This window comes from Canis lupus, chromosome 27, assembly GCF_011100685.1.
Source record: "Canis lupus familiaris isolate Mischka breed German Shepherd chromosome 27, alternate assembly UU_Cfam_GSD_1.0, whole genome shotgun sequence".
In the NCBI taxonomy this organism is placed as follows: domain Eukaryota; kingdom Metazoa; phylum Chordata; class Mammalia; order Carnivora; family Canidae; genus Canis; species Canis lupus.
In genome coordinates, this window is record NC_049248.1 from 29030304 (window position 1) to 29053865 (window position 23562).

The 23562-nt window shown below is 40.0% G+C and overlaps 1 protein-coding gene across 8 annotated transcripts in view; it reads right to left on the minus strand.

The window, feature by feature from the left end:
- Window positions 1-23342, minus strand: part of CAPRIN2 (caprin family member 2) — a 43508-nt gene extending 20166 nt beyond the window's left edge. For 6 of the 8 annotated variants that reach the window (XM_038577173.1, XM_038577174.1, XM_038577172.1 and 3 more), the window contains exons 1-8: window positions 21796-22061; window positions 19571-19633; window positions 10993-11079; window positions 6482-6720; window positions 4951-5033; window positions 2810-2977; window positions 1659-1702; window positions 131-805 (exon numbers count right to left, since the gene is read on the minus strand). In XM_038577173.1, the coding sequence (XP_038433101.1) occupies window positions 131-805; window positions 1659-1702; window positions 2810-2977; window positions 4951-5033; window positions 6482-6720; window positions 10993-11079; window positions 19571-19633; window positions 21796-22047 (1611 nt within the window). In that variant the 5' untranslated portion in view covers window positions 22048-22061. Of the gene's footprint in view, window positions 1-130; window positions 806-1658; window positions 1703-2809; window positions 2978-4950; window positions 5034-6481; window positions 6721-10992; window positions 11080-19570; window positions 19634-21795; window positions 22062-23184 lie in introns of those variants that run through there. The other 2 variants (XM_038577175.1, XM_038577179.1) reach the window with 2 other exon arrangements.
- Window positions 23343-23562: the final 220 nt, after the last annotated feature.

A 23562-nucleotide genomic window follows, 5' to 3' on the forward strand; every position in this document is an offset into this window, starting at 1 on the left:
TTTACACATTAATTTAACATGGTTTTGTAGAATTTAAGAGGACTAAATAATTTAAAAAAAGAGGACTAAATTATTACCCCAAGTCCTTATTAATGCCTACACTGACCAAAGTAGACTGGTACAAACTCACATCTTTGGGTTCTGTATTAAACTTCCTGGGCAGAAGCTGGTCATTTGGTATGAGGCTTGCTGGAGCTACCCCCCAGGACTTTGGAGAAATCTGTGACTGTGGTGTTAAAGGGTGTTTTTGACTCTCAACATTGTTTTCCCAGGATTTTGGAGTCTCTGGCTGTCTTGAATCCTGGTCTTCACACATGGGAGTGGTCCATGACTTGGTGATGTCCTGTTCATTCTGCACAGAAGGTGTCCAAGACTTTGGAGATTGCTTCTTTGGATCCTGTTCTTTCTGCAGCTGAACTGGCCAAGGCTTTGGTGTCTCCTGCTTCTTCTGTTCTTCTTGAATATATCCTGTTTTGGATTTTGGAGTTTCTTGCTTCCACTGGCTAGAAGCTGGCTTGGGTTTAGATACATCCTGCTTCTTCTGCTCTTCCTGGAGAGTGGACCTGAGTTTTGGATCCTGTTTCCTCTGTTCTAAGGAAACCACAGGCTTTGATACCTCCTGGTGCTTAACAGAAGGCTCCCAGGACTTGAAGGATTCCTGCTTCTTCTCCTGACCATCTGGTTCAGTAAGCATATCCCAACATTTGGGGAGATTTGGTTTTCTAGCATAATCTGCTTCCCAAGATTGCTCTTCATCTTGTTTGCTTGAATAATCTACTTCTGTCATGTAGCGTCTGTTAAGAAACTAGACCAGAGGAAAAAAACATGCTTGAGTCACAAAATCTGTAAAAGACCTCAAGGGGGAACACTAAACTCTTAGTATTCCTACGTCCCCTAGTCTGAGTCACTGTACTAACAGGAAACTTCTGTCCTTATCCTATTTGAAAAGAACATCCTACTTATTTATCCATTCCTTTTCTCAACAGAAATACCTTTGATACTTCAAAAGTAGCAATCTATACTTGACTTATCCAAAACTAGTCAGAACTGCACATCACACAGTGCTACTTTTGCTTGTTTCAGGATTTTACCAAGGTTATTGGCCTCTGCCAACCTTAGATTACTCACTCTACCCACCTGACGTCCTAAAATATTAAGGCAGAGGATAGTTCAACTGCACACATCTATACTAGTTAACCTTAAGCCTTGGGTTTCCTGAATTACCAGCCTTTTCTTTATTTCTATTACACAAATCATGTACTTTGACTCTTCCATTCTTTTCGGCTTCCAAGAATTTTAATGTCGCTTCAGAAAAAGAACAAATACTCTATTACCAATATAAGTTCTGACCAAATCCTACCCCGTCTTCAAATTCTAACACCAGGGCCAAGAACAGCAGCTATTGTGTACCAGGCCAAATTCTAAGTAATTTAGAACTGAACCCCTTTAACCCTCATAGCAACATGAGGCAGACATTACTATTATCCCCACTTTACATGAGGATAACAGACACAGCTGGACCCAAAGTCCCTAAGCTAGTAAGCTGCAAAGCCAGGTTTCAAGCTTAAAAAAATCTAGTTCCAGAGTCTCAGCTCCTAAACGTAGCAAAATGCAAATGTCTTAAAAACCAATCAGCAAATTACCTTTCAGAAACTTACCTCTTGGGGTTGTATCTCTGGCTGTGCAAGTTCCATAAGCGACTCTGGAAAGATAATACCCCCTTGAGTATTAAATAAATACTAAATAAGCCACATATTTTTAGGCTGATTACAACTTTAATTCATTCTAGTAACAGATTTCCCAAGAGTTACAGAAAAAGGATAATACAATGAAATATATTCATGGCAGGAGTAATCCCCACTATTACTTATGGGTCAAAAGCATGTAGTCTAAAGCTAGCTGAAGCTAGCAGCTCCTCGCATGTGCCACTTTTCTAAATTCAAGTTCCAATTAAAAACTGATTTTTGGTTGAAAATAAGACTATTTCGTCTTACGCACAAATACAGCTTCTTTCAAGTTGAAACTATAGCTCCAGGCCTGAGGTAAAAATTAGTCATCTCAGCTTGAAACGGAGGCCTAAAAGGCCTCTTACAGGCCCTTAAATGACTCCTAAAAGCCAGTGTAAGGATGGAAGGTGGTAAGGGAATAGACACACTAAAGTATTAGGTTTATTGTTAGTTCTTTTCTTTTTTTTTAGACTTAGTATTAGTTCTTAACATGAGAAAGTAAACATAAGAACTTGAATCATGCTAATAAAGGCCACTAGAACCCCACCCTGGACTACCTGCATAGAAATGCTATTTTATAAACAAACTGAGTCCCAAAAAACAAGAGCAAAAGCCCATTTACTCAAAGTATTTCTCCCCCTGGAAAAAGTGGAATTTTGAAGTTTACCTCCTTTACTGACTTTGGCACATTTTTTCTGAATATGTTAACACTCAATTACTTATATTCTCATTCTACCACCATTTTTAAATTCTACTATGAATATTTTTAAAAACAATTTTAAATGGAATTATCTTACCAACAACTTAACCAAGAGATCCATTCAAATTCCATAAAGGTCTCATTTGAACAGTGTATTCCCTCATAACAAAGGATAACCTTATGTTTCTGTTAAGATTCATTCTGTAAATCATGGCAATAAAGCCTTTAGACATATGCTAAACCTAAGCTTACCCTGCTGTAAGATTTCCATGCATGTAGAAATTAACAAAATTAATATAAGGCAATCCTTTAACAAAGATTTGACTCATTTTGTGTATTAAAAATGCAACCACTACAAAGAATTTCTGAGATCACAACAAACCTGACTCTTTGACAGATTCAGTTTTCAATAATTGTTTTTTCTTCTCTGATTTTATTAGCATTTCTTCCTCCAATGATACTTCTTTCTCCTTAGCATTTTTTGGGACTGGGATACTCTCAAAATAGCCTGAGTTCAGCAATTTAGACAGCAGATCTTTCATGTGTTTGTCTAAGAAAGAGTGATTAAGACTTAGTTATCACATAACCTAATAGTTCATGGAAATTATTTGGAACAGATATTCTAATATAATTTTATCCTAGTTACAGTATCTCATTATAATATCCTACATTGGGGCGATTCAAAGAACTGGTCAGTACCATGAAGGGTAATTAGCAGTCCATCTTTGTTGCATGCTGAATCAATATAAATTTTAAAGATCAGAATCCCAAAATTTAGCAAGTCACTTAAGTTTCTCTGGGTCTCCATTTCTACCATTTGAAAAATCACTAAAACCAGAGATCAATGACTAATGTTACAAAAGCACACATCTGTTTCCGGAGCTGAGAAGAGAAGCCATTTCTCTTATCTGTCCCCAAAACATCACAACTAGCAACTACTCTACCTTCCAAGTTAATTATCGTTTTATAGACAAGTGAAAGTTCCTCAAGCATAACCAGTAGAAAACTCCCTTGGACAATCTCTAAAGGATTTTAAACGACAAAATCCCATGATACAGATTTTACTCTTGAATTATACTGTGACTCCTCACGTATCACCATTCGATTAACAAGAAAAAACTTAAATGATGAAGTCACTGCACCATAAATAGATCTAAAATCTATTTCATTTTTACCATCCACTAAAAATATAATTCCCAAATTTGAGCGCCCATACCCATACTTGATTTGGGTCTATTATTACTTCCATAGCAGTACTATGACATAGATTTTTTTAATCAATTTTGAAGTATTATACAAAGTTCAGTCATTTTAAGTATAGTTTTAACAGATACATAATCATATTACTTCCACCAGAACCACAACATAAAACATTTTCATCAAAAGTTCCCTTATGCCCCTTTTATATCAATCCCCTTCACTCCACTCCCTGGGAACCACTGACATATTCCTCTAGTTTTTTCTAGAATTCTATATAAATGGAATCAGAGTATGTACTCATTTTGTGGTCTGACTTCTTTCATTCAGCATAATTATTTTGAGATTCACATCCGTGTTGTTACATGTATCAATAGTTCATTCCTTTTTTATTACTGAGTAGATTCTACTAACTGGATATACCACATTTTCTTTATTATCAATTGATGTCCATCTAGGCTGTGTTCAGTCTGGAGCTATCATTAATAAAACTGGTATGAACATTCATGTATAAGTACTTATGTGAACCTATATTTACAATTCTCTTGGGTATCAGAAGTGTAATTACTTGGTCATATAGTTAAGTGTACACTTAATTTTATAAGAAATGCTAAACTAAAAAAGAGCTAAACTATGCTCCACAAAATTATTTGCATTATTTTGCATTCTAAACAAGAAAAATTTCTATGATTTAAACTTGAAAGGACTTAGAAATTGAGATAGTTCTACTACATACTTAGGTATTTTTAAAAAGGAAGCAGTGACTAACAAAAAAGTTTACTAGCTTCTAGTGTTTTCATTATTCTAACCTAGCACACCAAACTATGTACTTCATGTCCATGTGTACTTGGTCATTTGGTCAAAGTCTATTTAGGAAGCCAAAAGGACTCTCTCCAGATCATTTCCAGAAGGATAGACTACAATGCTTCAATAAACTATGTAGCCATACCATTCATACTTTCATAGGCATATCTCGTAGGTAAGCCTTACTATTAACAATGTGTGGATTTAAGATTCTGAAATAGAATAGGTACTGCCATGCAGAGAACTGAACCCCAAAATGGCCAAGCCAGTACCAGTCTTTAGTTCTTGTTCCCATATTACAGTGACTTTGCTGCTTCAAAACTCTTCTAGATTCCATTTTAGTGAGTACAATTACACATTAGCTGCTTTTAAGAGACCTAAACAGAGATCATTCTCCCAATATAGTATCACTAGACATGTAAGTTCTTATGGACTGACAGTTTCAGTCATTAATATCCTATTAAACTTCTAAACATAAAGCGTAGTATTTACTGCATTAAGTCCAGAATAGAGGAAACTCACATGTTGTTCCTACCACTGCTTTCTCACTGCCTTCCAAAAGGTCCCAAAAGTACAAGGATGACTGCTCCATCTGGTCTTCAACACTGACAAGGAAAAGCAGAACAAAGGAGCTTTAGAGGCACATACATTCATATGTATGCATACACACACACACACACACACACACACACACGGAGCAACACAATTTATACAATATAACTCATCAACATTCCAGACAATGTTAAATTTTATCTTTTTACTCTCTTGAAAAGTTGAAATTTTATAAAAGATGACTCACTGTCCATTTAGGGATTTCAAATAAGCATTTTCCATTAAAACTAAAATATTTTACCAGACAAAACTATTAAGGAATAGACCAAAATGCAGCGTCTTTCATTATCAAGTATACAGTCCTAGATGAAAGAATAGTGGAATGATAATATTAAGAACTGCATTTGACTTTGAAGAGTTTATTTTTTCATTTTTCACTTACACATTTTAAAGTAAGCTAAACTAGGGCCTGGGTGGCTTAGTGGTTGAGCGTCTGCCTTTGGCTCAGGTCATGGTCCTGGGGACCCGTATCAGGATCCCCACAGGGAGCCTGCTTCGCTCTCTGCCTAGGTCTCTACCTCTGTCTCTCATGAATCAATAAATAAATCTTTAAAAAATAAGAAATAAAATTCCTAAATCCATTAAAGTGAAATTAGAGAAGGAAGCAACCAAACAAATAATGATGATGGACTAGGCTGTCAGAATGGAAATTTTTAAATATATATAGCTATGATATATATATGCATATATAATTAAGATTATGTTTTTTCCTGATACAGGACTGATTTCCAGCAACAACTAAAATCTGACTCTGCTTTAGCATGGCCAACAGATACAACACTGGAAGTACTATATTTAACAAAGTACAGAGATCTGTTCATTAGCTGATTTCCTCCATTAAATCAAAAACAGCAAATGGTTAACTACAGAGGGAAAAATTGGGTAGCCCCCATTTGCTGATTTTGTCTCTTAAATTATCTGATGTGTTTCTCAATATTTATTCATAGCATAAGACCACCAATAATTCTCACTTTGAATGTTTAATGATACTGGCCAAGTTATATTTTATTAACGCCACTTAAGTATAGCAGTAGTAAGAAGGTAAAGACTCTCAGGTAATACAACAGCCTGAGATAATTACAAATAAAGAAACTATAGTATATAATTAGTTTTATGGTTAGTAATCATAGAGAAGCAAAACTTGATAAGACATCATTTTAAAAATCAATGTTACAATTTTAAAAAAGCATGTTAATGAGATCATTCAAATTGATTTTCCTTCTAGACAACCTATCAATCTTGTCACAGTCTGGTCTGGCCATTTCTCATGGTGAATCAAATGAATGTTTTTTCAATTCCTCTGTGTGTGTCTATATATAATACACACTATAATACCTACACGTGTATGTATACATACATAAACCTTATAAATATATAAAACTAAAAAGCTATGCTAAAATGTTATATGTTCTCTTTTAGGGAAGTATTTTCATTAGCTTACCTTAGACTTTCATTTCTTTCAGGGCAGGTCAGTTTTGAAAATTTAATGAGGTAGTCAAGTTCTTTTAAAGGCAAATACACTGCACCATTCAGGCCCCCTTTGAAATCCTTCTGTACATGTTCCTGTGTCAAGTTCTGTAATACATACTGAACTTGAAGTATAGTACGAAGTTTTTTCTTCTCGGCCTCAAGTTTTAGCATATGTTCCCTTCTCTGGGCCTTCTTCTGCGCTTTAAGTAGCTGTTAAAACAAATGCTAATTAAAGTTGACAAATCTCTACCACCATATTAGCAACTCATAGTCCACAAAACTCTAATCTCAAAGAGTTGAGATTAGGTGATAAATCTCATACATACATCTCACTGGGAAATGGAGAGGCTCATTTAACCCTTTTCTTTTCCGGTTGTAGAAAGGGGTTATAGAAAGGACGGAGTAATAAATAAACTGCTTCATCTCAAGATAACCAGAGCTGAGAAAGTCCAAGTATCTGACTCTCAACTCCAATCTATACTCAGTACATCTTGTTATCACCATAAGAAATGAAGGACCTCACTGATGCACATATTAACCCCAAAATTTAACTTTTTATGTGTATGTATGTATGTAACCCCACAATTTCCCTATTTATGTATATCAACCCTTTTTTAGGCCAAGGATTTCAAGAAAATGCTTCAGTTTAGTTTTGCAGTTTTGGGTTTTTGTGGGGTTTTAATTTCTTGTTCTAGGAGAAGAATATTTCATCTAAAACAGTCAATTTTGGGGATCCCTGGGTGGCTCAGCGGTTTAGTGCCTGCCTTCAGTCCAGGGCATGAACCTGGAGTCCCGGGATCAAGTCCCACATCAGGCTCCCTGCATGGAGCCTGCTTCTCCCTCTGCTTGTGTCTCTGCCTCTCTCTGTGTCTCTCATGAATACATAAATAAAAATCTTTAAAAAGAATAAAAACATAAAAATCAAAAATAAAACAGTCAATTTTCAGGCAGCCCGAGTGGCTGAGCAGTTTGGCACTGCCTTCACCCCATGGGGCATCCTGGGTGGCTCAGCTGTTTTCTCAGGGCCTGATCCTGGAGAAGCAGGATTGAGTCCCACATCGGGCTCCCTGCATGGAGTACAGCCTGCTTCTCCCTCTGCCTGTGTCTCAGCCTCTCTGTGTGTCTCTCAGGAATAAAATATTTCTTTAAAAAATAAAAAAATAAATGAAACAATTTTCAACCAACCAAAGAGGAGCTAAAGCATAAAGAAATAAAAACCAAAGAACAATAAAATGTCTAACAAACACAGTGCTAAAAAACATCCAACAAAGAGTTTTAAGTAAAAGAGATATTTTCATAACAGTTCAACCAATCTGGTTGAAAAACAGAGCTGTACTTTTCAATATTTAGCTAACCAAACATAAGGATGTGAACAGAACAAATTTTCCCTCAAACGTGTATGTAGATTGAGCAGCCGGGAGTCTACTCTAAAGCTCAGAACCACAATCCCTTCAAGTCTGACATAACACATGGGTCCCAGATGTTGCTTCCCATTTATAAAATACCAATCAATAAAAAGTACCACCTATTTCCATTAAGAAACCTAAAAGGTCTTTTCTCCCCAGAGTTGTTTTTCTAACTGTAACATATCCATCACACTGGATGTTTTCCAAGGCATGACGAGTAAGAGAACAAAAATCTAAAAAATCTTTCCTATATGCAGGTTAAAGTACTTTATACTATCATACTTAAGACTCCTCAAAACCTATGTTCATAAATCCTAATAGAGTAAGATAGGAGGGAACCTCAGGAAAAGACTCATGACATTAATTCCTTTCTAGGGGATATGGAAGTCACTTGATAAATTTAACTTGTTCTATCAGGGGCAAGAGACAATAGGTGAAGGTAAAATTTTGAGAATGAGAAATGAACTGGTTGAGTTATGGGGGGTAGGATATATTTTAGGATGGCAAAGGCTCAGAAAAGCTTTTCCAAGACCTCAATATGGACTTTCACCAATAACATTTACCAAAACTCAGTTCCTACTTGAGAGGAAGAAAGAGAATAGAGGTGAGAATTCTAGCTCTCCATGAGACTTTCTTGGATAGTTTCATGATGGCACAGGAAAAGGCAACTGACACTGAGCACATCTAAGTTTATCTCATGATCACTTCATATCTCTCTTTAGCCATTCCCAAGGCTGGAGTGGATATTCTTTTGGGCTCAGGATACCTTGAACTTCCTCTACCAAAGTACCTGCTGCATTAAATGGCTACCTTTTTATTATTTGCATCCTCTCGGTTTCAGCTTTGTGAGGACAGCGACTATATGTCTGTTGTTTACCAATATATATCACTAGTGCCCAGCACAGAGCCTGCCAGATGACAGGACCTCAAATATTAGTTGACTTAATCAAGTATTAAGTAAAGAAAGTACATTCTCTCCTACACAATATTCGGAAAATTACTGATGATAGCCTTCTCTTTATGTATGTAAAAATGAAGCTATATGCATCTATTTCCTAGACTGCTGTAATAATCAAGTAAATTTACTTATGTACCTGGCACATGGAACGTGTTCACAAAATTTAAATCTAAAAAGAATTAAAAAGTACTTTGAGGGATCCCTGGGTGGCGCAGCGGTTTGGCGCCTGCCTTTGGCCCAGGGCATGATCCTGGAGACCCGGGATCGAATCCCACATCGGGCTCCCGGTGCATGGAGCCTGCTTCTCCCTCTGCCTCTCTCTCTCTCTCACTATCATAAATAAATAAAAATTTAAAAAAAAAAAAAAAGTACTTTGAAAAAAATAAATACCTGAATGAAAAACTAAAATTATCAAATTAACTGAGTAAAAAGGTTAATAGAAAATTTTAAGTATTATAGAAGTAGACTTCCAAACATCTAACCAGAGGGAAGAAATGAAATATTTTTATAGTAAAGTGGGTCAAAACTAAATAAATCAGAGGTATTACAAGAATTAAGATGGCAGATGTCTTCAGCCTAGAAATGATTTGTTGGTTTTGATGCCAAGAGCAGAAGAGAATTTTAGTTCACTATACACAAAGAAAATACCCAAAAAATGGAAGACACCATCTTATGAAGCATTCTGACCACCCCACTAGAAATGGATTTACAAAAAAATTTCCTTAATTGTTACAACATGATCTATACAGGGCCTTCTAATAATTCTAAGGCAGCAAAGAATACTTCATTAGAATCCTTAAAGTTTCATATTACTGACTAAATCTGTCAGATATATTGGGATCCCTGGGTGGCGCAGCGGTTTGGCGCCTGCCTTTGGCCCAGGGCACGATCCTGGAGACCCCGGATCGAATCCCACATCAGGCTCCCGGTGCATGGAGCCTGCTTCTCCCTCTGCCTGTGTCTCTGCCTCTCTCTCTCTCTCTGTGACTATCGTAAATAAATTAAAAAAAAAAAAAAAAAAAAAAAAAAAATCTGTCAGATATAAAAGTATGCACTGCCAACAGAGAACCTAACAAACTGTGAAACTAGGCTTAACTACATTTAATATGAATCAAAAATCTTCCTGGTAATAACTATCATAGTATCAAGAAACAGTTTATCAATTCTGTTTATTTATATATTAAATAATGCTAAGCTCACAAGCCTCTATTATATAAAAGAAACCTCTATTCTAAGACTTCTTTCATAGTGGTGCCTGGGTGGCTCAGTTGGTTACCCATCCAACTATTGATTTCAGCTCAGGTCATGATCTCAAGGTTGTGCCATAGAGCCCCATGCCAGGCTCCATGCTTTGCCTGCTTAAGATTCTCCCTCTCCCTCCGCCCCTCTCGTACTCTCTCCCTCTCTAAAAAAATAAACAGAACTCCTGTAAAAATATAAAATCTGGTGGGCCTACATGGTTCAGTTGGTTAAGTGTCTGCCATCGGCTCAAGTCATGACCCCGGTCCCAGGATCGAACCCCATGTCAGGCTCCCTGCTCAGGGAAGGTGTGCTTCTCCCTCCCCCTCTGCTCCTCCCCACTTGTATACTCTCTCTGGTTCACTCTCTCTCCAATAAATAAAATCTTTGGGATGCCTGGATGGCTTAGTGGTTGAACATCTGCCTTCGGCTCGGGGCCTAATCCCAGGATCCGGGATCGAGTCCCACATCAGGCTCCTTGTGGGGAGCCTGCTTCTCCCTCTGTCTTTGCCTCTGTGTCTCTCATGAATAAATAAAATCTTAAAAATAAATCAAATCTTTTTTAAAAAATAATAAAAATTTGTTTATAAATGTAACCATCAAAAGTTTTGGTTCCCTTCTCAATGATTGCTCTAACTTCACATTGAATACACATTAGAGAACTAATAATTTAGTCATGGGGACTCATTCATATACCATTTGTCTGGAGACTAGAAATCTGAAAACACTAGTTCTTCAATAGCCACTGTCAACCCCAATAAACTAACAGGAATTAGATGGTTAGTAACTGAATGTCACTAATGTCACTAATGACATTAATATTTTCTTCAAGATCAGTAGTTAAAGTGGTTTCAGAAAAAGCAAAGAAAATATACTTACATCTTGGCTCAGTCCAGAAAAGGTTTTCTGAAGTTCCTTGGCAAATTCTAAGTTATGTAGTACTTCTTCATATTTCTCTACCGCTTCCTACCAAATAGGATAAGAAAACATCAATTCTCTTAACTTCTCTAAGTACGAATGTCAAAATAAGTGTTCCTATAAAAACAGTAGATACTTCCTAAAACCTTATGAACTAGCCATTTATCATACATACTCAAAAAGTTATATGAAATTAAATTTAAAATTTCAATTTGTAGGGGATCTCTGGGTGGCTCAGAGGTTTAGCACCTGCCTTCCACCCAAGGCGTGATCCTGCAGTCCGGGGTTCGAGTCCCATATCGGGCTCCCTGTGTGGAGCCTGCTTCTCCCTCTGTGTCTCTCATAATTTTTTTTAATTTTTTAATTAAAATTCAGTGCTCGCTTCGGCAGCACATATACTAAAATTTTTAATTAAAATTCAATTTTTAGGGGCACCTGGGTGGCTTAGTCAAACATCAGACTCTTGATTTCAGCTCAGGTCATGATCTCGGGGTTGTGAAACTGAGCCCCTGCATCAGACTCCATGCTCAGCAGGGAGCCTGCTTGAGATTCTCTTTTACCCCCCATCAAAAAAATTTTAAAACTTAAATTTTTTAATTAAATTTTTCTACTAGAAATCTGAGCCACAATGATAGATCTGAGTCCCTATCTATAAAGTGTAAAATCAGAGAGACCAGGTTTTAAGTGCAAAAGACCAATAGGATTCCTCTGTCAATATTCATTCACTACTCAAATACAGTACACAAGAAGCACAATGAGGATCACACAGATGAATAAGCAACTTCAAGAAATCTACGGCACCTAGGTGGCTCAGTCAAGTGTCCAACTCTTGGTTTTGGCTCAAGTCATGATCTCATGGGTCTGGGGTGAAGCCTTACACTGGGCTCCGCTCTCAGCAGGGAGTTTACTTATAAAGATTCTCTCCCTCTGCCCCTCCCCACACTCGCATGTGCACTCTCTCAAATCAAGTAAGTAAATCTTTTAAGAAAAATTTATTATGGTAGGAAAGATTTGTGAACAATTGCCTTTATCAGTCAAAATTAAATATTGTAATAGAAATAGTAAATTTAAAGGAGTTAGGATTTTGTAGATTAACAACAACAACCAAAAAAGATTCCACTGGTGAATAAAGTTGGTAATTAGAGAAAGCATAGACTTTTTAATGGTATTTTAGCAAATCTATATGGGAGAACAAGAATATGAAACAAAATAAGGTAGGAAACTTGTCTAAACACATAAAGAGGGACACCTGGGGGCAGCCCAGGTAGCTCAGTGGTTCAGCACCGCCTTCAGCCCAGGGTGTGATCCTGGAGACATGGGAGCCTGCTCCTCCCTCTGCCTGGATCTCTGCCTCGCTGTGTCCCTCATGAATAAAATCTTTAAAAAAAATCCCCATGTGAAACACAGTCTGATAATATTAAGTCTTTACAAAGCAATAGAAAAAGAACCCCTATGATACTATTATTAGCATAAATTAGTAAAATGACTATGGAAGAGTATGGTTTTTTTGCCTATGAAGTTAACTATGGACATACCCTGCTGCCCATGATAGGTATGTATATACCCTGAAAAAAATCTTGGACTTCTGTCTCAACACATATTAAGATTGCTCAAAGTAGAAAATCTACCTACAATCTACTACTGAGTAAAGAAAAACAAAATATAACTACTTTCATTAATATAAAAATCCTTAGTATAATGAATGAAAAAAAGCAAACTGCAGAACATAGTACAATAACATTTAGTATAAGGTACAAAAAAGCAACCCTAACAGATTTAAGAGCAACAAAGTACTAAAATAAAGCAAAGAAATGGCAGTGGGGAGGAGTTCAGAGTCTGGTCACAGGAAAAATACTCAGAAAGAGCTTCTGTGGTGCTGATAACGTGCTATTGGAATTGAGTGGAATCTGACGTTCACTTTATTTTTTTTAAAGATTTATTTATTCATGAGAGATACAGAGAGAGGCAGAGACAAGCAGAGGGAGAAGCAGGCTCTTCACAGGAGCCCCACGTGGGACTCGATCCTGAATCCCGAGATCAGGACCTGAGCTGAAGGCAGACACTCAACCGCTGAGCCACCCAGGTATCCCTGATGCTCACTTTATTATGTAGTATAACCCACATGTAACATTTTGGGGGGAACCATATGTTTCATTTTAAAAAATATAAAGAGGCTTTCTAACTACAGAACCAAGAATGCACAGACAACATAATCGCTAAGTTTCTAGACGTCAGAGGTATATAAAACCAGAAAGGAATACCCCCCATATTTACTCCCAGGTTGTATTAACATGGATTCAAGAAAACCAGCATCAGATGGGAACTACCTCAACTTCCCATCATCCCATCATCTAGTGTGGATCCATCCTTTCTTCCTCCCCTTCTTTGTTTACTGGGACAGATATCCTACTGTGCTCTGGACCCTTTTCAATTATGCCTTAAGAAATCTTGCCCTATGATTCTCATTTTAAAAACTTGAGTTTGGGTAGCCCGGGTGGCTCAGAGGTTTAGCGCCACCTTTGGCCCAGGGCCTGGTCCAGGAGACCCGGGATGGAGTCCCACATTGGGCTCCCTGCATGGAGCCTGCTTCTCCCTCTGCCTGTGTCTCTGCGCCTTTCTCGCTCTCCTTGTGTGTATCTCTCAGGAATAAATAAAATCTTTAAAAAAATAAAATAAAATCTTGAGTTGCTCCCTCTCTTGATGCTTAAACCAGCATTTAACAAGTAGGGCACCTGGGTGGCTCAGTTGATTAAGCATCTGCCCTTTCAGCTCTAGTCATGATCCCAGAATACTGGGAGTCAGCCCTGCAATGGACTCACTGCTCAGCAGGAAGTTGCTCTCTCCCTCTGCCCCTCAGGCTCCTCTTGCTCATGCTACACTCTCAAATAAATAAAAACCTTTAAATTAAAAAAAAAAGTTCAAGTCTCTCCCAGCCTAAATAAGAAAAAAAGTGCCTTTTTAGCAACCACCTCCTTCAAATTCAATGGAAATTGAAAAATTTCCATCAATGGTGGAAAAATTCAATTTCCACCATTCCACCATAACTGATGTCAGCAATGTCAACACCACCCTTTAAACCCATAGATCTTCTATAGCTCTCATTTGGGTTTACTTCTCAGAATACTTCAAATTAAAGGCATCCTGATTCCACAAAAAAATCTTTGTTTAAAATAGCACTAAACTGGGATCCCTGGGTGGCTCAGCAGTTTAGCTCCTTTTTTTTAAGATTTATTTATTTATTCACGAAAGTCATAGAGAGGCAGAGACATAGGAAGAGGGAGGAGCAGGCTCTATACAGAGAGCCAGATGCAGGACTGATCCCAGTCCCGGGATCACGCCCTAAGCCAAATGCAGACTCTCATGCTGAGCCACCCAGGCATCCCTATTCTTAGCCTTTATTATTCAAACATTAAATGCCAAAGTTCCTCAGAACTCTGTCCTAAGCTTTCTATATTCTCACCCAAGATAGTCTCATCTTTTCTCAGGGTTTCAATAAGCAGCCATACAGATAAGATCTCCATACACCAGACCTGTATCTTAAATACTTACTATATACCACTCCTTAACGTTTCACAGGAAGATTAAAATCAATGGTCCAAAATTGAGCTCTTTATCCTACCCTGCCATAACCTTTTTCTCCCTAAGTGTTTCCAAGCCAATAATAAATGGTTTTGCCATCCATCCATCCAACTGTTCCAGCCAGAAACCTGGAAACTATTCTTGGCTCTTCCTTATACTCCTACATCCTGTCACCAAGCTATGTTAATTCCACCTCTCAAATCCAGCTACTTTACTCAAACCCCTCTGCTACTAAACTACTAGTCTGACCCAGACTATATAGCCAACCCTTAGTCTCCTTACCTCCACACTTACCATCTCCAAACCATTTACTCACCCTGCAAAACGATTTTATTAGAAACCTATAGCTATGCTCTGCTTAAAACCTATCTGTATTTCTGATAACCTTAAGAAGCACAAAGTCTTCAAAGGCAAACAAAAATGTGTATGTAGCTTTACCCCCTCCAACTACATTACTCCATTCACACTGGCTTTCTTTCTAGTTTCCTAGAAAGGCTCTTTGTAAAAACATTTACCTACTCAGGCTCACATGCTAGCATTTGCTTAGCCTGCTTCTTCCTCCTTTCCCCTTTTAATTTGCTAAGTCCTATTCATTTTTTAGGTCTTAACTAAAGCACTTCTTTCTCAAGAAAGCTGTCCTCAATTCTCCAAACTAGGTTAGAATCCTCATTACAATCCATTTTCACTCTGTACTTCACCCTAACATCCATTACATTTATATTTAGTTATTTCCTACCTCTCTTTTCCATCACACTATAACCATGAAGGCAAGGATTACATTTGCTCCTTAGGTTATAACCCTCTCATTAAGCACAGAGCCTCCCAGTGTAAATACTTAATTTATAATTGCTGAATTAACAAAAGGCAGTTTAGAACATGATTTTAGCCTCAAATATGCTACAGATTATAAATAGAACTTTAAAACATTTGAATATTATTATATACCGGGATTTGTTTCGAAAACAGAACACTAGCAGGAGTAGGCCTAGTGAACTGAAAAGGAAAGTCTCAAGTCAAGAATATTAATTAGGAAGCCTATGTAACATTTGAGTGGTATGCCTTGACTAGGCCAATTGCTGTGGGACTACAAAGTGGAAAAGATTCCGTATTATTTAATGAGTTTTGCATTATGTATTAAATATAACATAGGGTCGAGACACCTGGGGGGCTCAGTGGTTGAGCACCTGCCTTAGGCCCAGGGCATGATCCTGGAGTCCCAGGATCGAGTCCCACATTGGGCATGGAGCCTGCTTCTCTCCCTCTCCCTCTGCCTGTGTCTCTGCCTCTCTGTCATGAATAAAATCTTAAAAGTAAACTGAGAAAAATAGAACCACACAAAATTAGAAAGTAACACAGAAACAGACTTTTACCAAAAATTACTTTGTCCCAATCTCTGCAAATAAGTTTTTTTAAAGATTTTTATTTATTCATGAGACAGAGACCTACGTTCAATTATAACAAATGGGCAGGGAGCCTATTTCTCCCTCTGCCTCTCCCCCTGCTCTCTGCTCTTACTCTCTCAAATAAATAAAATCTTAAAAAAAAACCCTGGACAGATACCTAATAATCTACTAGCAATCATTACCGTAATTCCCCCTTGTCTACAAAGGATGTGTTCCAAGACCCCACAGTAGATGCCTGGAAACCAGACAGTACTTAACCATATATATATACTGTTCTTCCCTTCCCTATCCACACATGCCTTTGATGAAGTTTAATTTATAAATCAGGCACAGTAAAGACTGACAATAACAAAAGAGAATTATAACACTACACAGTAACAGAAGTTTTATGAATGTGGTCTCTCAAAATATCTCACTGTACTGCAGTCCCCCTTCTTGTCATGATGGGAGATGATAAAATGCCTACATGATGAGATGAAGTGAGGTGAAGGACATAGGCACTGTGATGTAATGTTAGGCTACTATTGATCGTCTGAACACACAACAGGAGGAGGATCTTCTGCTTCCAGACCATGGCTGACCACAGGTAACTAAAACCAGGGAAAGCAAAACCACAGATAAAAGACTACTGTACTTCATAAGAACTGAACAGAGGAAGGATAAGATGAAAAGAAAAACTGTCTTTTAAAATATTTCCTGGGGGATCCCTGGGTGGCTCAGCGGTTTGGCGCCCGTCTTTGGCCCGGGGCGCAATCCTGGATTCCCGGGATGTAGTCCCTCGTCGGGCTCCCGGCATGGAGCCTGTATCTCTCTGCCTGTGTCTCTGCCTCTATCATGAATAAATAAATAAAATCTTTAAAAATAATAAAATAAAATATTTCCTAATTTCTGAGGCACCAGGCGGCTCAGTCAAGCATCTGCCTTCAGCTCAGGTCATGACCTCAGGGTCCTGGATTGAGCTCGGCATAGGGCTCGTACTCAGTGGTGTCTGCTTCTCCCTCTGCTTCTGCCCTCCCCCAGGCTCATGCTCTCTCAAATTAACAATTTTTTTAAAAAATAAAATATGAAAAATAAATAAATAAATAAATAAATAAATAAATAAATAAATAAATAAATAAAAATAAAATAAAATAAAATAAAATAAAATATGGGATCCCTGGGTGGCTCAGCGGTTTGGCGCCCTTGGCCCGGGGCGTGATCCTGGAGTTCCAGGATCAAGTCCCCCATCAGGATCCGGGCATGGAGCCTGCTTCTTCCTCTGCTCTGCCTCTCTTATGAATAGATAAAAATCTTAAAAAAAAAGAGAGAGAATTAAAGCAAGGCAACAAGCTAAGGAATGTGATTGAAGGAATGGAGGTATCATGTGGCCAGGACAAGTCTTACTAAGATAACCTTCAAATAAAAAGCTGAAGGAGGTTGAAAATTGAGCCACTTAGACACCTGGGGAAAAAGTATCCCAGGCAGAAGAACAGCACATGCAAAAGCCCTGAAGCTCAAGTGTGCTTCAGATGTTTAAGGAACAGCAAGAAAGCCAGTGTAGCCAGAATGAAGGTAGCAAAGGATGCAAGTGCAGAAAATACAATAAAGATGCAAAAGGAAATAGGGAGCATCTTTTGTAGGACTTTGTAGGCCATAGTTAAGAACATTTTGCCACCATGATAGGAAGCAACAGAGCTGAACAGAGGATAATGTCCAACTGACTTGCATCTGAACAGGATTACTGAGGCTATCATATTGAGAACAGGCTTGAAGAGCAGAAATATAAAAACCTGAGGAAGCTATTACAGGAATGTAGATGAAAGATGAGGCGGCAGAAGCGGAATGAGAAATGGCCAATTTCCGGATTTACCTTGAAGGTAGAAGTGACCTTGCTAATGGGCTAGATGTGTGGTATCAGAAGATGAGAAATTCTCCACAGGTTTTGGCCAACTCCACCCTAGTTCCTTAAGCCATTAACTGACATCGCTAAGATTAGAGGAACAGGTTTTGGGGGGCAGGGTGAAGTCAGGAGATGCCAGCCAAATAGGCAAATGAACATAGGAATCTAGAATTTCAAAGACATATCTACTGGCAATACAAATTTGGCAGCTGTCAGCATTTAACTTGAGAATTCAAAGTTAATACTATAAAAGCAACATGTAGTATGAAAACAGTAATGAAATACTGAGATTACAGTTTGCAAGGCTGTAACTCTAAAATACAGCACGTCCTTGACATTTCTCAGAGCTACCATGAAAACCACCAACTTCCCTATTCCTATACTCCCTATTTCCCAAAAATCAAATACTATAACAGAACACTTCCTTCAAGGATATTTACACAAAGAGAATTATCACTTCAGAAGTTATAGAACATACCATGACTACTTGAAAACAAAGCTATATTGAAATGCTGGATGTCCAGTTAAGTCCTCTCACCAGCTATGTGAGCACATCATTCTCAGAGCTCACACAATTCAAATCTGTGCCTCAGCAAAATTATAATTTACTACATCACAAAAATTCTAGGTCAGTGAAGAGCAGTCAATATGGCAAGGGAAAAGACCTTGAATGCCACTATCTCAGATACACAACCAAAAACCTTAGCTGAAAAAAACGAGAAAACAGATCCAGACTCTGTAAAGCAACTTAATTTTGTCCCTTCTTACCCAGAGATGTGATCAAGAAAACATTAAGCGTTTTCTTCATTTCCATATTGCAAACTCTTTCACCACATTAGATAAAACTTGCAGTTACCAGGTATACCATAGACAAGTTAAATATTTTTACAAGTTGCAAATACTAAAAAAAAGTTATATATAAAAGTTATATACTCTGTTACAGGAAGGTTTAAAAAAAAAAAAAAAGGCAAAAGGCCAGATATCAGATAAACATGCCTCCTGAGAGGTGACATGGCAATCCAGGGTAGAAAAGTAGGCAGAACACAAAAGGAATTAAGGGGAAGCAAAAAAAAGGGGAGGGGGGGGGGGCAAAAGGAGAAAACCTAAGCAAGCAAGCTAGAATGAATATCCTTTTACATTTTGGAGGAGAAAGATGACTGGTTTAGAATAAATCAGTGAACAGTGGGGGGGAAAAAGCTAGCCTTCCCTCTACTTCTTCAGCCCACCCTAGCAAAAGTTTCATTTAAATCCATTTGTTGGATCCCTGGGTGGCTCAGGGGTTTAGCGCTGCCTTCAGCCCAGGGTGTGATCCTGAAAGACCTGGGACCGTCCCACATGAGTCCCACAGTCCCTGCATGGAGCCTGCTTTGCCCTCTGCGTGTCTGCGTTTGTCTCTGCACCTCTGTGTGTCTCTCGTGAATAAAACCTTTTAAAAATAAATTCATATGTTGACTCTTAGTGATGTCTACACTTTCACTCTCACCAACCACACCCCCAACCTATTCCATCTGCTAGTGCAAAAGATCTCATAGGTAAAGAAGACAAAGCCTTTTGAAAAATCCAGTGGATTTTCACTGTTCTTTATTGGCCTTATATCTTTGGTCTCACCAAACCCATCTAGTTTTATTAAGGAAAAAAAAAAACACCAAGTGTGATCAAAGGATCATAAGCCACTTACCAACTGGTCTGGATTAAGTTGCTCTCCATTTTTCAGGCGATCCTTGTAGTCTTCCAGTTTGAGCTACAAAAGAGAAACTTGTATCTACTATAGTCTGATATAAAATTCTGAAGAACATACTAGACTGCTTCTTATGAAAACAAAGTTCTTGAAGTAAACTATCAATCTAAGAATACGAGTTTACTGCAAGGCAAGCAGCAACTATAGGTATAGTCCAGTCAGAGAAAAAAATGTTACACACAAACATTAGTCTGGAATTAGAAAAATTAAATAATAAAACTTTTTATCTTCCTGGCCTCTATAATCAGACTATTTAACACATAGGGACTTAGCTAGTTAATCATATGCCCCTAATCCAGTGGTGCTCAATCAAGGACAATTCTTGACCCCCAGGGATCTATGGGAATGTGTGGAGATATTTTTGGTTGTCACTAATTGGAGGGTGGTAGGGAGGTAGAGAATGCTACAGGAATCTTGTGGCTAGAAGCCAGGGATGCTGCGTATCATCGCACAATCCACAGGATCGCCCCTCCCCCAAACCAAGAATCATCTGGCACAAAATGTTAAACAGTGTTTAGACTGACAAAACCTGCTCCAACTTCATGCCTAAACTATTAGTTACCTGTTGAATTAGGTGGCATTTGTCCAATAGCAAGCTTCATAATGGAAGTACAGAAATGTAAAAGATATTTTTCTCTATCATTATGAAAGCTTTAACTCAAAGCTTTTCATATTAAATTTGGTATTTCAGTAAATACAGAACAAATTGCATTTATTGCCCCTATAAGAATGACATGCCCCACTATGGTATTCTATAAGCAACATTTAGGCTCCTCCCATATTGCCTTTATAGCTTTAAAGTGCTTTCTCAAAAGCTTGAAACAAAAGCACTGGTACTGACCAGATAAGTATTCAAAATTAAAGAAGTACTATAGTTAAGCTGGAGAGCACAAATATACGAATATATGTAGTTCCTCCGCCTGGGAGGAAGACATTGAGTCTCCATCAACAGATCCTGCTCTGAATAGATCTTTTGACTAGTTTCCCATGTGGCAGGGAATTTGTGCTGACCCAGGCACACTCACCTTATCACACTTGTGATCAAGTACATGCATTCAAAAGACAACTGGTGAGAGCTAGAGCTACAGAGAAGCTACTAGTAACTGGTCTTTCTTCACTATCTTCCTGGTGGGGAGAAAGGGAGGAAAAGAAACAGAGTCAACTAGACTCTGAAAAATCTTACACTCCTCCGTTAAAAGCTAACTTTCCTAAGGTTTAACTAGGTCGTAGAATAAAAATATGTTAAAGAGTTCCCGGGCCCAGATAGTCAATCACTCACTTTATTATCACAAGCAAAAAAGAGGGATCCCTGGGTGGCGCAGCGGTTTGGCGCCTGCCTTTGGCCCAGGGCGCGATCCTGGAGACCTGGGATCGAATCCCACATCAGGCTCCCGGTGCATGGAGCCTGCTTCTCCCTCTGCCTATGTCTCTGCCTCTCTCTCTTTCTCTCTCTGTGACTATCATAAATAAATAAAAAAAAAAAAAAAAAAAAAAAATTTAAAAAAAAAAAAAAAAAAAAAAAAAAAACAAGCAAAAAAGAATCATGACACAACAAAGCAACGTGCAGTCCTGTTTCACAGGCTACATGACTCAGGAAATGAGGAATGAGTTGGATCTTTACATCAGCATTTACTGTAAGGTTAGGCTGATAATGAGTCTCTTTATAAGGTTTTCTACAATGCTTTCACCCACCAATCGCAAACGATCACCTAGCAACACAAGAATTAGTGCTAAAATATTTTCTGGCTCTACCATCGTTGAGGCTTCCAATGACTGCAGCAGTTATACTGCAATATCAACTGCTGCAGAAAGTCACAAGGAAAACAAGCTAAAGAAAAAATCAGGCTATTACTCATCTATGAAAAGAAACAATTCTACACTCAAAGAATCTGATCTAAAGTTGCTAGCTCTTCAAGTATTTCAACAGCAGCAGGCATAATAATTTTACTATGAACAATATTTTTATTTAGACTGAAAAAGCAAACAGAAAACGTTTAATGTACCCAATATTTAACCTGCTTGTAGGTTTTCAGCCACCAAATCCCAAGATTAATTTACATCTTTCAGGAAAGAATACCTATGAGCCTTGACAGCAAGTAAAAATGCCTGTTCCCTGACCCTTATTAAAGACGGCACATTGAGGGGATGGGGGGAGGGAAGGTTACCTTCTTTTTCTCGATGTTTCTAATTTTGTGTTTAAGGCATATGAGTCCATTATCAATATAGGTCTCATATGCTTGGGAAGGAGAGGCAGCAGAACTGAGAGTAGACTGCAAGGGGCTCATGGCCCGCTGGCTTTCCCCATGCTGACTGTGGTTCACTTGGGGCTTGGCTGACTTCATATTCCCCTCTCTTCCCTCCTCTGAATGGCCTGAAGGTGACTGGTAACCAAAAGGAGATGAAGAGAGTTGCACCATTGAAACAGATGAAGCTGAAGCAAGGGAAAAAAAAAAAAAAAGTTAGGTGTACAAGAAAATTAAGACTACAAGCAAAGCTTTAAGTTCCCTGAGAAGTCTAGACCCACTCTCCCGGAATTCTCTTCCACAGGAGCGAGCTCAAAACCCAGTGATGCTTTAGGTACTATGCTTCCATCTCACTACTTTTAAGGCGATTAAGTGCCAAGCCCTAGCGCCTTTACGCAGGCAAAAATCTACAAGACGGGGGACGTTTCCAGAAATTCAACTTTCCACGGAGGGAGAACTGCTAAATCAAGCAAGGGCATCAGAGCTCCTCTCTTCTCGTCTCGGCCATCCACATTCTGAATAATTTCCATGGTCAAACGATGACACACACACACACACACACACACAAAATAAAATAAAATAAATAAACAGGCTCTCCCCATTAGGACCGTTCGGCAGCCTTTCAACCCTCTTCCCATTATCCCTCCCCGCCAGCCCCAAACCCAGTTACAAACAACGCCATTTACACGAAAACCCCCACCCCGAACACACAACTCACACAATTCTCGTGGAGCCTCACTCGCTAACCAAGGAGCAAGCTTCTAGAACAAGACCCCTAAACTTCCCCTTTAAACAGCTCCGGGGCCTGCAGGGCAAGTCCGTCGCTACCTGGACGTTTGCAGCGAGGTACCTGCGAGGCCCCGCGTGGCCTTTCTGCTCCGGTTTAGACTAAGCCGCAAGCCCTGAGGCCGCACCCGCGTGAAGGTTCCCGCTTACGCCGCCGGCGGGCCAGGGGTCCCCGCGCCCCCCCGCCCGCCGCAGCCTCTTACGGGGCACCCCCGAGGCCAAGGGCGGGAGGGCCCCGCGCACGCCGGCGCGCATCCTCGTCCCCGCAGGGTCCCCTCGCCCCGGGGCGCGCGCAGCGACCCCCGCCCTCCCCACGGCAGTTCCCGGAGCCGCTTCTGCAGGGGCGTCCGGGGAGGCCGCCCGGGCCACCTGCCCCCTCCGGCCCCGCCCCGGGGATGCCGAGCCGCCCCTGCACCTCCTGCCCGCGGCGGCCGCCTCGCCTCGCCTCGCCTCGCCTCGCCTCGCCTCGCCCTGCCCACCGCGCCGCGCCGCCCCGCGCCCCAGGCCGCCGCAGCCCGGCTTCACCTCCGCAGGCCGCTGCCGCCGCCGCAGCCCGGGCCCGCCTCCGAAAGCCGGCGGGAGCCAGGAGAGCTGCGGAGGTGGACCGGCGCCACCCCGCACTCGCGTCTCCTCCCCCGCCTCCTCCCGCTCCCTCCCTGTCCTCGCGGGCGGCGTCTGCGGCGCCGGGCGCTCCGCCGACTCAGCCGCTCTCGCCCAGGCCCGCCCTTTCCGCCGCGCGCGGGGCTTATATAGGCGCGCCCCGCCCCCGCCCGCCCGCCCGCACGCGCAGCCTCGGGCCGCCCGGCCCCGCCCCCTTCCGGTGCCCCCGGGCCCGCCGCCGCCGCCGTCTCGCCGCGGGTCCCGGCCCCCGAGGTCGTGCGGTCCCGGCCCGGCTGCGGCGCG